Raw genomic sequence first — 14,573 nt, forward strand, 5'->3', positions numbered from 1 at the left:
TGTTACACGTTGGTATGGGCCATACTGACCTGTTAGATTCTAGCCCTGTCTTCGATGTCTCTTGTCATACTTATTAGATAACAACTTAAAGACATAATGTTCTACAACTGGTAGCAACAGCGTCTTATATGCCATTTCCTTTACACGGGCATCCCATTTTTCCAACAAATCTCTCTTCCATTCACCTTTCCTGACAGTAATTATACGTGATCATTCCACTGCATATCGCTTGTTATTATTACCTTTTAAACATTTACCGGTACTCGATGTGACGGACTACACTACCACTAATCTTGTAATCGGATACTATCAGATTCTCTCTCTTTGACATAGGCATTTGGCACATTTAATGAGTGGTGTACACTTCGTTTTTCTACAGTTCCATATGATCATCCAAAGACAATACTTTCCTGTGAACGACAGCATTAGGGAAGTCTTGTAGTGTTTTTGATCTTACCTGGTAAATCATTTATTTTGTCACTTCTTTGTGTGTCATATCTAACCAAAAGAATGCAGGAAGTTGTACTTGGCAGTAATCCAACCAACAGAATCCAGGGAACTAATTCTGACTGGGGAGAAATCACGTATGGGGTTTCCCAAGGTGCAATCTCAGGTCCACTACTGTTTTTTGTATGTGTAAATGATCTACCATCTAATGTACAACAAGCAGAATTAGTTCTTTTTGCAGATGACACCAGTCTTGTAATCACTACCAGTATACATACAGAAATGGAAGAAATGGTGAACAAAGTTCTCAAAAGTATCATTGACTGGTTTTCTGCAAATGATCTCACCCTGAATTTCACAAACACACATCGTATTCAGTTCTGCACCTCTAGGTGTACTGCACCAGTGGTAAGTGTAACACATGGTGATGAAATAATACATAGGGTGGAAACTTCAAAATTCTTACATGTCCATACTGACGAGAGTTAAATTGGAAAAAAAAACACATTTTGGAGCTCCTAAAACAACTTAGTTCATCCTTGTACTTAGAATCATAGCAAATTTTGGGGGAGAGAGAAATCAGTAAGTTGACATATTTTCCTTATTTTCATTCAGTAATGTCATATGGAATGACGTTCTGCGGTGACTCGTCTTCGTTGCCCAAAAATGTGCTGTAAGAATAATATGTGGTGCTCACCCACAACCATCTTGTAGACATCTGTTTAAGGAGTTGGGCATTCTGACTACTGCTTCACAGTATATTTATTCCCTCATGAAGTCTGTTGTAAATAATCCACTACAGTTCAAAAGGAACAATGAGATACATAATTACAATATTAGAAGAAAAAATGACATTCATTACTCAACATTAAGGTTTTCTTTAGCACAGAAAGGGGTACATAAGGCTGCAACAAAAAATTTTGACCAATGATATAAAATGTCTAACAGACAGCAAGGTAAAATTTGAAAATAAATTGAAGACGTTTCTCCTTGACAACTCCTTCTTTACTGTGGAAGAATTTCTATGTTTGTAATGTGTAAAAGGTGGTGGGCAGGGATTGCTAAATCAATTTGTATGTCTTGTTTTCATTTTGGGAAAAAAAGAAAAAAAAATAAACTACACGATTATGTTTAGAGTACAAATATATGTACAAATTAATTTGCAATATGAATGTAAAATGACTCGTTCCACATCATGACGATCTATCATGGAAAATGATCCATGGAACATGAAAGTAACTAACTAACTTGGGTGACAACCAATGTTGCTTTTGTTTCTGTGGAACATTTGCCTTCCATTAGAGCATACTGGGTTCTATTAGTCAAATTTAAAATTTCCTCTAGGTAATCACATATCTGCGAAGGTACCCCGTATGATCGTATGGTGGTTAGCAGCGATGTCCGACGGTATGGTACTATGTCAAATGCCATTGGGAATACTAGAAGATTGAATCTACATGTTCACCAGCATCAATTGTTTGCAATTTGTCGTACATAAATAAAGCATGCTGTTTTTCACATGAAGTTTTTTTCCCCCTTTTCTGTATTCGTGCCGAACCTTTGAGAGGAACTTGTTTCCCTCCAGGAACGTAATAATTTTTTCACTTAGAATATGCTCTAGGGCAGTGGTTGGTCAAACTTTTCAAGAGACAGTAACAACATTGTGGGGCAGCACCTTTGGACGCATATGTACCAATCTTATTATTAACTGGACACCTACATAAATCAGTATGTTACGTGCCCCCACCCCAGCAGACTATCCATAATCAGGGAGCGACAAGTTGGCTGGCAGCCCTAAAGTACTGATCATTAAAAGCTGGCACTATTTGGAACCCTTCGTGTTAACTGTGGTCCGTTGAAGGTTACTACCAACCTCAGCGATCTAACAGTTGTGAAGTTATACTCACACGGCGGAGTGTTGTTGGCTTTACTGTGTTTATAATTTGACTGATGGTAGTATCCCTAAAAGTGCCAATGGCCTTGCCACAGTGGTAACACCAGTCCCCGTCAGATCACCAACATTCTGCGCTGTCAGTTCTGAAATGCATTAGACTGAGCACCACACATACACCTATTACTGACAGTATGATTGTATGGGGTATCATGTGAATCTCAGATGGAGAGACACCAACAGGTGTAGAAATAATTCTGGGTGTGCCCCAGGAAAGCGTGTGGGACTCTTGCTGTTCATTGCACATTAATGATCTTGCAGACAGTATTAACAGTAACTTCAGTTTGAAAAAACTGCACAAATATTCAGTCGGATATTGATAAGATTTCAAAGTCATGCAAAGATTAGAAACTTGCCTTAAATATCCACTCCACAAAATCAAAAAGACATAGCACTCTATGTCAACAATATTAACATGTCATGGTTCGAATTGGTCAGTGTATACCAATACCCAGGTGTAATAATTTGCAGGGTTCATTACTAGAATACTAGGTAAATGCAATCAGTTCACAAAGGTGATTGCTTAAAAAACATTTGTGCAACTGTGTTACAAAATTGCTCAAGTGTGTGGGACCCATACCACATATAAGACTAATAACAGCGATAATCGAGATTCTGAAAGAACTGACCTGACAAATGCTTTAAGATAAACACAAACTATCCCATGAAAGCTCACTAGGCACATTTCAAGAAAGAACTTTAAGTGATGAGTCTGAAAATATATTAAAATCCGCTACATATTGCCCCTGTAAGGATTGCTAAGACAATGTAAGACTAATTTCAGCAAGCACAGAGGCATTTAAGCAATCATTCTTCCTGTGCTCTATATGTTAATGGAACAGGAAAAAGCCTTACTTAGTGGTACAATGGGACATACACTCTGTTATGCATTTCAAAGTGGTTTGCAGAGTATGGATGTAGATGTAGGCAAGTACATGAGAAAGACTGTGTATCACTCAGATTTTGAATTTATTTTAAGATATGGATCACTTGTTCATAAATGTAAGTCATACATCACAGACGTTAATAGTTTCTCCATGTTTGGTGACTACTGATTCCACAAGTGTACATTCAACTAAAGACAAGCTGTTCCAGTTTCTATTAAGACCCTAATTTTTTAAGTCCACAAGCTGTTTTGGCCTTTAAATCAGACCATTTTCAAGTGGATTCTGTGTTACAGAGAAACAATGTCAACTGTCATTGCTTCTCTGCAGAATAATGTCTACTTGAAAATTGCCTGATATAAAAACTGAAATTAGTTGTGGAATAAATAAAGGTTAATTCTACAGACGAAAACAGTTAGAATCAAGTACTGCAATGGATCAAGTATGCAAAACCTACAGACTCACATTGTCAGTTACTGAGAGATCAGAACACACTAATTATTGCTTCTCTGTACTTTTTTGAGCTAATTTGTTTTAAAGAAGCTAACCATAAATTAATTGAAGAAAAAAATTCCACCATTCATATTAAATGAGAGATTACTAAAGTTTCATGCTCCATCCCACAGGTCAGGCCACTATAGCAAGACTCCACAATACATGCAGGCCTAGGTGTGCATGGAATCTATTATAAATTAAAGTGAAGACAAACCCACTGTATGGAGTTCAGGACACTGAAAAAGAAGCTGTACAATGTACTCACAGAAAACACTACTATTTCCTATGGGGCTTTTTAGATGAAACTGGAACATTATAATAGCATGTAAGACACTTACAATAAATTATGTTCAAACTCGCATCTCATATTAATCTGTAGGAAATGTTTTCAAGAGCTGTAGTAGTGTAATAAGGTAACTAAAAATTTTGACCAGTCTCCTGTATTACAGAATCAAATGATTTCATACGTTCGTAATTAGGCAATAAAATTCTGATTCTGATTTCATCAGAAAGAATAGTTAAAATGTATCACTTAATATCAATTTTATTTGTGACACAATAGTTTTATTTTTATACAGCAGTTAAATCCCACATGTTCCCAACTGTGTTGGTGGTTGTTTATCTCTGACAGAAAATAGGCTTCTGATGAGCAGGAAAAATGAGATGAAGTGTTATGTCTGATCAGGATGTTACATAAGTTAAGAGGCCTGCTAGTTGTGTATTGGTACATGATATGGGATAACCATACCAAAAAATGCACATCACAGTATCATTAAAACAGGAAGAGTTAAACACACCAATTGTGTTTATGTCTCATATTAAATGCTTATAAGTGAAGAAGCATTATCTGGAAAGCTTTACATGACTGCAAACTATTTTCTGCCAAATTCAAAATGTACAATTTTCATGAACAGAAACTGTAAAGGTTACTAAATAATTGATATATTCATAAGATCTATCAAAATGGGAGCATGAAAGTTTTTTTGAAGTGGACACATTGTTTAGAACTATTCGGTGGAATTATGTGAAATATCTCAAAAAAGTATTTCATTACTACTTCTACATCCCACTATCATGAATTTAACACAGTGAAGACTGTTGAGGGTATGATATTTCCTTTATCCCATGACTGTCCTTCACTTTCTCCATCCAAGCACAAATTATCACATGTGACAGTATCAATGTAACTATTGATACAGGTATTTTTCATTTTTATACACTGCAGAAATGCAGAGCAAACCCATCATTAGACTAAATGGTGTTGACAATCTATTAGAAGAGAAAAACCCTTTTCACTACTGTCTCAATTTTTTGTAGTCTACCTCTGAGGATTAACCTGATATGAACTGCACTGTCTACTTAAATTACAAATGTGAAATATTATTGGCTATCCTAGATTGTTTCTTCTGTATGTGTAAATAAAAACTGATGAAGTGTTTTAGCCAAGTAATTCCAGTATTTAATCTGATACTTACATCTATACTTCTCTTCAAGGTGTCCTTTGCACAGAAGGACAAGGCCAACCTTGAAAGACAGCACACGAATTTGGCCGGTACGTTGGCTGAAACAATTATACAATGGATTAAGATCACAGAACAATGACAGAAATCCACACCTTATCCCCAGATTTGAGCAAAATACTAACCTGTCATACACATTCAACAGCCAGTTTATAGCAAGATCAATACAAAGAGGAACATTCACCAGTGTTGGATTATCAGCTGCCATTAGGTCATATAATGATGACAAGATAGTAACCATGTCTGGAACATCTATCAGTTTGTCATTCTGGGCCCTCAATCCATGTGAGTCAAATGAATCAAGTGCTGATGACAGGTTCAGGAGATCCACTGCAATTGTAAATCACATATTTCATGTATTAGTTTGAGACTAACTATACTGCTCACAGTATCATTACAGGAAGTCAAATTTTTTAATTATATATTTAGTAACAAAAACTTATTTACTGATGCTATGTCAATAAATGGAGAAACAAAATAAATTGAGCACTTTCAAACAACTTTTGTTCTACAAATAAAACTGATACATACAGCAGAGGCGCTTCTGAACAGTACGGAGTTTCATTGCTGTTCTATATGCAGAGAATCGAACTTCATTTAGATTTGTCAGAGAATTCATGAGTTCAATCATCTTGGGGTGATCCCAGTGAGTAGTCTCCAACTGATGGCTGAAAAAATAAGAAAACATACTGTGCATATCTCAGCATACACTCAAGTCACATTATCCTTTTAGAGAAAGCTGTAATTTTTGTGGAACCTATGCTCGGTCAGAATTTGGACTAGAACACATATGCAACTGATGTGAGGAATTCCTGTTCCAATAAGAAGGTGACATAAATTAAATCTCTAAATCAACAAGGTGCTACTATGTAGTAAGAAAGTAGGGGATAGGTTACAACAGACAACATACTTTATATAATAAGGCACTTTGTTCGCAGTGATCGCACGCTCCCACGGTGCCTCCACAGAAGCTGCCAGGAAAGCCTGATTAGGTGGTGCTCCTTCCTTTCCAAAATCATTGAGCAGCTTATAACGTTCATCCACAGCTATCTGAAGAACTTTCCACCTGCAAAAATATGCAACAATATAATACCGGTTTGCATTTTTTTTACATCAGGACAGTATATTTATAATAATAATAACTTTCATTGCGGAACATAGCAGTGAAGCAGAAGTACTGCAAAATTAGATAAAGAACTTAAGTGTCGGAAAGATTCACTCAAAATGTACAAATAAAATTATTTGAAAACAACTAGTGGGAGGTAACAACATTGTTAGAACTTATGGTAGTGAAGTACACAACTCAAATAACATTTCTCAGCCATTATGAAGTGCTGTTGTTGATGGACACCATTAGATGCACTGCTGAGAGTTTTGTGTAGCTTGTTTATGAGCTCAGAACATCAGTGCACATTTGGCTACACCTTTGCATTTATATATTGTGGACTTAGTATCAAGGTAAAACACAGTTCATGAAATACAGTATAGTATCAAGGCCCCTGCTGATATGGCAGATTAGATTAGATTTGATTCACTTTCCATTCCAGTGGATTCACAGTGAAGAGATCCTCCAGGATGTACAACATGTTTGAAAAACATGAATGTAACATAATACAATCAATATTTACAAAGAAAAGCAAATATGCTGATGGACCTTACACAGATCCCAAGTGACATAGTCCTCATGGATGAAGAATAAATAAAAATAAAATTTTAAACATATTTTTATTTAAAAAGTAATAACTAACTCGTCACAAAACATACCGAAGGTCCATATACTGTGGTGCATAAGATAATTCTTAGACTATTGTAGCCATGCATAATCAAACAGAAAAATCATTTATAGTATTTATTTATAATGATTGCATTATTGCAATGAATCTGTACAGAAGGCAGCTTGTACTAATACTTGCATTACTTGGTACTCTTAGTAACAAACACACATCAGTTGGTTCCACAACAACATTCATCAATGGAGTAGAAGGAGTTGGCCACCAATAAATTTTTCAGGCTCCTCTTAGAATGAAGGGGTATGTTAAACCTTTTAGAGCTGGAATCAAGTTATTGAAAATGCGTGTTTCTGAATAATGGACACCCTTCTGCGCCAAAGCAAGTGAATTTAAATATTTGTGAAGATTATTCTTATTTCTAGAATTGATTCCATGAACTGAGCTGTTGGTCTGAAGGACAAATATATTTTAATGAAAAATTTCTTTAAGAAATAAATATAATGGAGAGCAATAGTTAGTATCCCTTGTTCCCTAAAAGGGCCTCTGCAGGATATTCGTGAGTTCACATCACAAATAATTATTATGTGTTTTTGGCTCCAGGAAACTTTACCTTGGCTTGATGAGTTATCCCCAAAAAAAATTCTGTATGACATTTTGGAATGAAAGTAAGCATAGTATGATAACATTTTTTTATTTTTATATCATCTACATATGACAACATTCAAAGTGGAAATAAATACTTGTTTAAGCACTTCAGCAGTTCTGGGGTATGCTCCTCCCAGTTGAATGTACCTATTATTAAGCTGTTATCCCAAGAATTGAATGCTGTAAACTTATTCTATTGCCTGCCATCATATTTTAGGTGTTTACTGGTAGGAAACCTCTTAAATGGTCTAAACTGCATTTAGCGATTTCAAAGTATAGTAACAAAGAACTGGCTGAGACAATGTCATTAAGTGACCTTCCTAGGACTATACTTAGTATTTTTTTATTGCAATGTTTGTATAATCTGCAAACACAGTAAGTGCCTTAAGCTGGAACCCTCTGGGACACCACTTTTAACTAGTTACCAGTTGGATGATGGCTGATAGCTTAATACATGTCTCTTTCCTTATGGTACCCTTTATTTTCTGCCAGAGATAGTGCAGCATGTTTTAAAACATGTGGGTTCAGCATGATGGGATCTCATGTTACACTGTACATTGCATTTGTATCTTAAATGTACTTACCCTCTGAAGTTAACAAGAAGAACACAGTCTATTCCTCAACCAGTGTATCCATCTATTGTAACACATTTTGTTTTGTGTGTTATTGAGTATGGTGAAAATAGAAGGGTGGGCTGAAAAGTAACACCTCCAAATTCTTCAGGCAAAAACTCTTAAAGCTTTCTAAATAAAACAAATGTTATTAACAGTCTACATATTTATTCTTCATGTCTACGTATTTATTTCTCAACACAGTCACCATGGTTATGAACACATTGGTCCCAATGAGAGAGCGATTTGTTGATACCGTCATTGCAGAATGTTTGACTTTGCTGACAGAGCCACAACCTTGCAGTGCTACATAACTAACAAAGTGAAGGCATCAAAGATGTTCTTCAGGTTTTGGAAAGAGATGAAATTCAGTTGGGGCCAAGTTGGAACCGTATGAAGGATGATCGATGTCGGTGAACCCAAGGCGTCCAGCTGTTGCACACATTGCATCGCTTCTGTGTGGTCTGGTATTTTCATGCTGTAGGAGAAGTTGCTTCATGTGTGAACAAACTCTTCGAATTTGAAACTCTGTTACAGCATGCTATTTCTCACACACTGACATAATTACGTCACACACTACCATGTTACATGCTAAAATTCAGAGCAGTCTAATGGCAGAGGCCTGCAAATATGTAGACATGAGAAATAAAGATGTTTCATGTTAATAGTGTTTGTTTTATTAAAGAAGCTTTAAGAGTTTTCGCATAAAAACGTGGCATTACTTTAGAGCATAGCCTCATATTTGTCAATAGGACACCTGCAGCAGTATGTGAAGAAGAATCCCAGGTAATTATTTAACATTAATGTCACTTACAGTGTCTGAACAAGTCCAAAGTTGCCAGAACAAATATGATACTTTCTAGTGCCATATCAAGATCAAAGCTGAGAAGTGTGCAGTGTTGAACATTTCCTGTCAGTGTAGGAACAATCTCCTCCTAGTTTCCAGCTGCTGGCTTGTGGATACAGTTTAGATTATTACTTCCAGCTGGGTTATTTTTTGACTAGTAATCATGATCATATTGTACTATTTTAGTTTCTTCTTCATTCTGGGAAATCTGATTCATCATTGCAGAAACATCTCGTATGTTAGCAAAATTTTTGCTACTCTAATGTAACTTCCACCAGTACTGAAAAGTATACAGACTCTTACCTGCCATTTAGATCTTCAAGGCGACTTAAGAAAATTGGTGACACCAGAACATTATTAGCTGAGAATATAGCTGCCTGGTCATTTACATCATCTATTGTCCTTTGTATTGGGCCAAGGCGTTCACCAAATTTCTGGAAGGTTAAAGTTTTGGCATATCAGTAAAATAATTTGTATGAATTGTGCCTATTTATCACAGGATAAACATCAATAATTTCTGTTATCTGGTGGTTAGAAAAATATCACTTGATAAAATTTACTGAGACTTAATCAACAGTTCATACCTGTAGCTGTTCAAGCATTTCACCAATATCTGTGATGTCAACTGGAACTTGCCAGCTATTCCGAATTGCTTCTGCAGCAGTCATACGACTAACCAAGTCATCCATATTCTTCTGGAATATCCGCATCTTCTGGGAAATAAAGCAAATTAGTTGAAGGTTTTACATGTAGACAAACACAATTAATGTCAATCAATGATGGTGGTGTAACAGTGTAAACTACAGTGAATGTGCTATTCAGCTCCTGTTTTACACTGCCAGACAACTTCAGCTTTCTGTTGTATATACACACTGTAGACAAAGAAGATAAATTATGTCCAAAATTTAAAATTTTATGGAGTAAGCTGACTTAAATCACAATACATTAATTTTCTTAGAATAAAAGTTGGATAATGCACAATGAACCATCTGTTCACATTGTTTGGTTTCAATACAAACATAAAAACTTCTGATGCAAGAAGCAGCTCTCGACTTTAGCACTTCCTGAGCAGTGAAGCATTTATGAAAGAGAAGCACTTGGAGCAGAAAGGCTACAAGATAATGTCAATCATTTCACATCCACCCAACCCTGCAGCTGACAATTTCATTTCCTCCTTTTCTGTTCTGAAAAGGGGCAACTTGCCGTATCGATTCTGCCTGTTAAATTATGGTGCTAAGTCTTAGGCATAAGAAAAGATGATGACTATCAAAACCCAAAAAATTATTTAACATTAAGTCCGCCCTTTCTGTATGGTTTCAGATACCCTAAACTAGTAATACTAATTTACATTTACCTTCCACAAAAAATATTTACCACAAGGTAGACAGAAAATTTGTTCTAGCCCTTACATCAGCGTGACTCAAAGACAGCTCACAATGATTTGTATTGCTTGTTTGCCCTCTTGTACATCAAAATGCTTGCAAGAGAGTGATAATGACTGGAGACAGAAATCTATTTATCTTTTTTACTCAAAAAGAATCATACCTTATATTTAACAAAAGGGACAAAACAGGAATCTATGAAATTTTAATTTAGCTTGATACTTTTGTTTTGAAGAGCACACACATGACTAATAACATTTCTTGACGTTACATTACATACACAAGGGGAACAAAGAAGACTGTCTGGAAATGTAGTCTGTGAAAGATGCAAAAGCCATCCAGTAATCCAAAATCCAGAAAAGTTCAATGATCATAACATTATTTTTACATTGTATTTAATTTTGCTGACATCCTACACTTACAATAAATATTGCAACCAACAGCTTTCAGAAATTTCTTGTAAGCTCTAGGGCATATTCCACAGTCTAAAATACAACTGTGGCCATGTACACTGTGAACAAAGTTACAGGTAATGATGGTATGCCACAAGTCTGTTTGTGATATTATGAATAATCTGCAATTGCATGACTCTGGCCAAAATTTTTGAATCAGTCTTTCTTTTCTACAATATTATGTTTAATATCATATTGCTAATGACTATTAATATGAAGGTTTCACCTAAATATCGTCTATGGTAGTACTTCTCCACAGGATGTACCGCACAAATAATTGAAGACATCCAGGCAATACCTGGGCATCCAATTGAAATTACTGCAGAGTGTCCGATTCATTCCAGAAGTAAACTTAGTAGGTCACAACTACACAATCAATCAGAGATCTTTAGGAACACTAATAACAATAATTTCTGTAAATACTAAGGCATGCCAGTAACTGCTTTAGGAACTGTGTCAGAACAGTAACTACAACATGCAACAGACACAGGGACCAATAGCACTTGTGACAGACATTTCCAGGAATGATTTTAATTGCAGAAAGATTGTGTACACATAACAAAAGCAAATTTTTTGTAAACTTTGAGTCAGCATCAGCAGTATCCATTACAATCAGGAAAATAAGAAAGTTTATCTGTGGAGCTCAGTAACACCACTGCTATCTCTGTGTACAAGTCTCCAAATCAGAATTTTTGTTTCTGCTCTCCAGAAAACTTCAGACAGACACATAGGTACAATAGTAATTGGTGAATTTAGCAGCTATAGCTACATATGTGGTTTTGCCTGGAGAATGGAAGTGGAGAGTCTGTCCTTCCATGGGCTAAAGTGCATTAACTACATCATTCATGGCTGCAAGTTACTGTGCTTCTACTATGGTGACAGATAGCAAAGACTATACAACCCATACCTCACTTTTGTGAAAGACTGCACTGTGTAACAATGCTCTAAACACTGCATCAATTCCTTCTAGCAATACGGCACCAGAGATTCCATTTTAAATGGGAAATCAGGTGCAGAAATGCAAATCTGTCTAAATTATCTCATATTTTGGTGAGGGTTGTTCCTGTTCTTAAAAATTATGAGTATTTAATCTAAATTGTCAAAATCTTTAAATGAGTGGACTGGGGCCTATGTGAAGGCGTGAGAACGACTTCTGACTACGCTGTAGCAGCAAAGGGCTAATGAAGAACTGAGCACTTATTAATAATTACGAACCAAAGACAATAGCTCTTAAATATATGGAGCCCAAGAAAACTCTAGATGTTTATTTACAGCGTCAGTATAATATGTCAACATTAATAGATCACTGATGACGAAAACAACTGACGTTATTAATAGGAGATGATCATCTATGGGCGAATAAGAAGATGTACGAACTGTTTTTCAAATAATAAAGTACTGAAAAGGTTACTGAGCTGGAAGTCGTTTCTCAGGAATGGTCCCGTCAAATTATCCATGATAGACCCAGCATTATAAGTCTATATAGTAGTACTGCATTATCCATTCTGGTAATAACGGTAAGTATTCTGGTCGCTAGCGAGTCAAATATCAATGACAGGTCCCTTTCTACTATTAGTTAATGACGGTCTGGAAGGCCGCTTGTTGTAGACGGAATGTTACTGCTTTGACGGACAATCGCACAGGATGCAGTCCCTAAAAAAACTCAAGTTCCACTAAGTAATCTAACAATAAGTGATTCGTGTCATAGCTTAGCGCACGCTTACCCAGAGCCACCTATTTCTTTACTTCTCAGAGGAAAGCCTGGATTCCGAGAGCAAAGAAGTTGGCACCGATTGGTAAGTAGAAAGGAACTCACTGTGTGAGCGACGCAGCAAGGAAGATCACGACCTTTTTTTTCTTAAATGCAACTTCCCCATGTGCAACTAAATTACTCGATGAAGATTGTACGGTTTGGCGAGTACAGATAGAAATGGCGGGAAGATTGCAATGTAATCTTCAGGACAATGTTTGGAAATGGTTTACCTGTTGGAAATTACTAAAGATTTCACGGGGATGATAGTGCGAAAACGCTTCAGGCGACACGCAGGATTTTGTTTATCATGTCTGAAGCCTAGAAAGAAGAGTTGATAAATCTCATCACAGAAGTTCACACCAGAACAAGTAGCCAAAAGACCTGAAGGCTCTTAAGCTACCTAAGCAACGATCCTTCCCAAAGAGTTAGGCAAACAGAACATCATCTTCTGAAGAATGGGAAACCTAAAATTACTGCCGACGTAAGGAAGCAACCACTACAACTCAGACGACCAAACAAGGAGAAAAAGTATACACATGAACCATCCTAAACTTACACCCCTTCTTATTCCGCGAACCGTTCGAGATATCAAAATGATATTTTCCCCTAGCGGTAGTTGGCATTGGAGCACTTAATTTCCTCGCATGTTTAATACACCTAACTGTTGCATCAGCTGAGATACCGAAACAAGTATATTTTGTAAATGGAACGTTTAGACAGGGGAGATGCGACAGCTCACCCTTGTATTCACAAAACCAGTCCTGGAGCTATGTGAACAGGGGCCCTGTCGATTTGGAACACATCATCAACACTGATCAACAAACATTGTACTATGGAATGGGTCTGATCAGCCAAAATGGTCACATAATCCTTGGCAGTAACGTGATTTTGGAGAGTACTCATGGGGCACACGGAATACCACGATATGACTGCCGAAATCATCACCGAACCCATGCCATATTTCACTCCCGTGACGTAAACTCGGCCACAAATAGGAAGCAGCGTACAACAACACTCATCCGACAAAATGAATTTCTTCCATTGCTCCATACTACACGTTTTATGGCTCCGGCACTAAGTTTTCCTGTTACGGGTATTTGTAGACGGAAAGGATACTTGGCGTTCCCTAAGTGCTATAGGCCCTCTTCTGTTCCTAGTCTATATAAACGATTTAAGACACAATCTGTTCAGCCCTCTTACAATGTTTGCAGATAATGCTGTCATTTGCCTTCTCCTAAAGTCATCAGATGATCAAAATCAATTGCAAACTGATTTAGACAAGATATCTGTATGGTGCGAAAACTCGTAACTGAGTCTAAATAATGAAAAGTGTGACGTCACCCACATGAGTACTAGAAGGAACGATCACATAGGTAATGTTGTGGGGAAGGCAAACTGAAGGCTGTATTGTATTGGCGGAACACTTAGAAGATACAACAAATCTACTAGACCGCCTACGCCCTCATCTGGAGTACTGCTGTGCGGTGTGAGATCCGCATCAGGTAGGAGTGACGGAGGGCGTCGAAAAAATTGGAAGAAAGACAGCTCGTTTTGTACTGTTGCGAAATAGAGGTGAGAGTGTCCCGGATACGATGCACAAGTTGTGGTGGCAATCGTTAAAACAAAGGCATTTTCGTTGTAGCAGGGTTTTACCGCGAAATTTCCATCACCAAAATTCTCCTCCGAATGTGAAAATATTTTCTTGGCGACCACCTACACAGGAAGAAATTATCACTGTAATAAAATAAGAGAAATCAGAGTGCGCACGGAAAGATGCATGTACTCGTTTTTCCTGCGCGCTGTTCGAAAGGGGAACGGTAGAGATTATTAATCATGTAGATGTAGGTGCATTGCTG

The 14,573-nt window shown here is 36.9% G+C and overlaps 1 protein-coding gene across 1 annotated transcript in view; it reads right to left on the minus strand.

Moving 5' to 3' along the window:
- The window catches only part of LOC124721679 (dystrophin-like), a 286,684-nt gene that overhangs the window by 54,616 nt on the left and 217,495 nt on the right, over positions 1–14,573 (minus strand). The window contains exons 6-11 of the mRNA XM_047246753.1: positions 9,715–9,843; positions 9,434–9,564; positions 6,208–6,363; positions 5,829–5,965; positions 5,423–5,627; positions 5,253–5,338 (exon numbers count right to left, since the gene is read on the minus strand). Coding sequence (XP_047102709.1) covers positions 5,253–5,338; positions 5,423–5,627; positions 5,829–5,965; positions 6,208–6,363; positions 9,434–9,564; positions 9,715–9,843 — 844 coding nt within the window. The remainder of the gene's footprint in view (positions 1–5,252; positions 5,339–5,422; positions 5,628–5,828; positions 5,966–6,207; positions 6,364–9,433; positions 9,565–9,714; positions 9,844–14,573) is intronic.

This window comes from Schistocerca piceifrons, chromosome X (genome assembly GCF_021461385.2).
Source record: "Schistocerca piceifrons isolate TAMUIC-IGC-003096 chromosome X, iqSchPice1.1, whole genome shotgun sequence".
NCBI classification, from domain to species: domain Eukaryota; kingdom Metazoa; phylum Arthropoda; class Insecta; order Orthoptera; family Acrididae; genus Schistocerca; species Schistocerca piceifrons.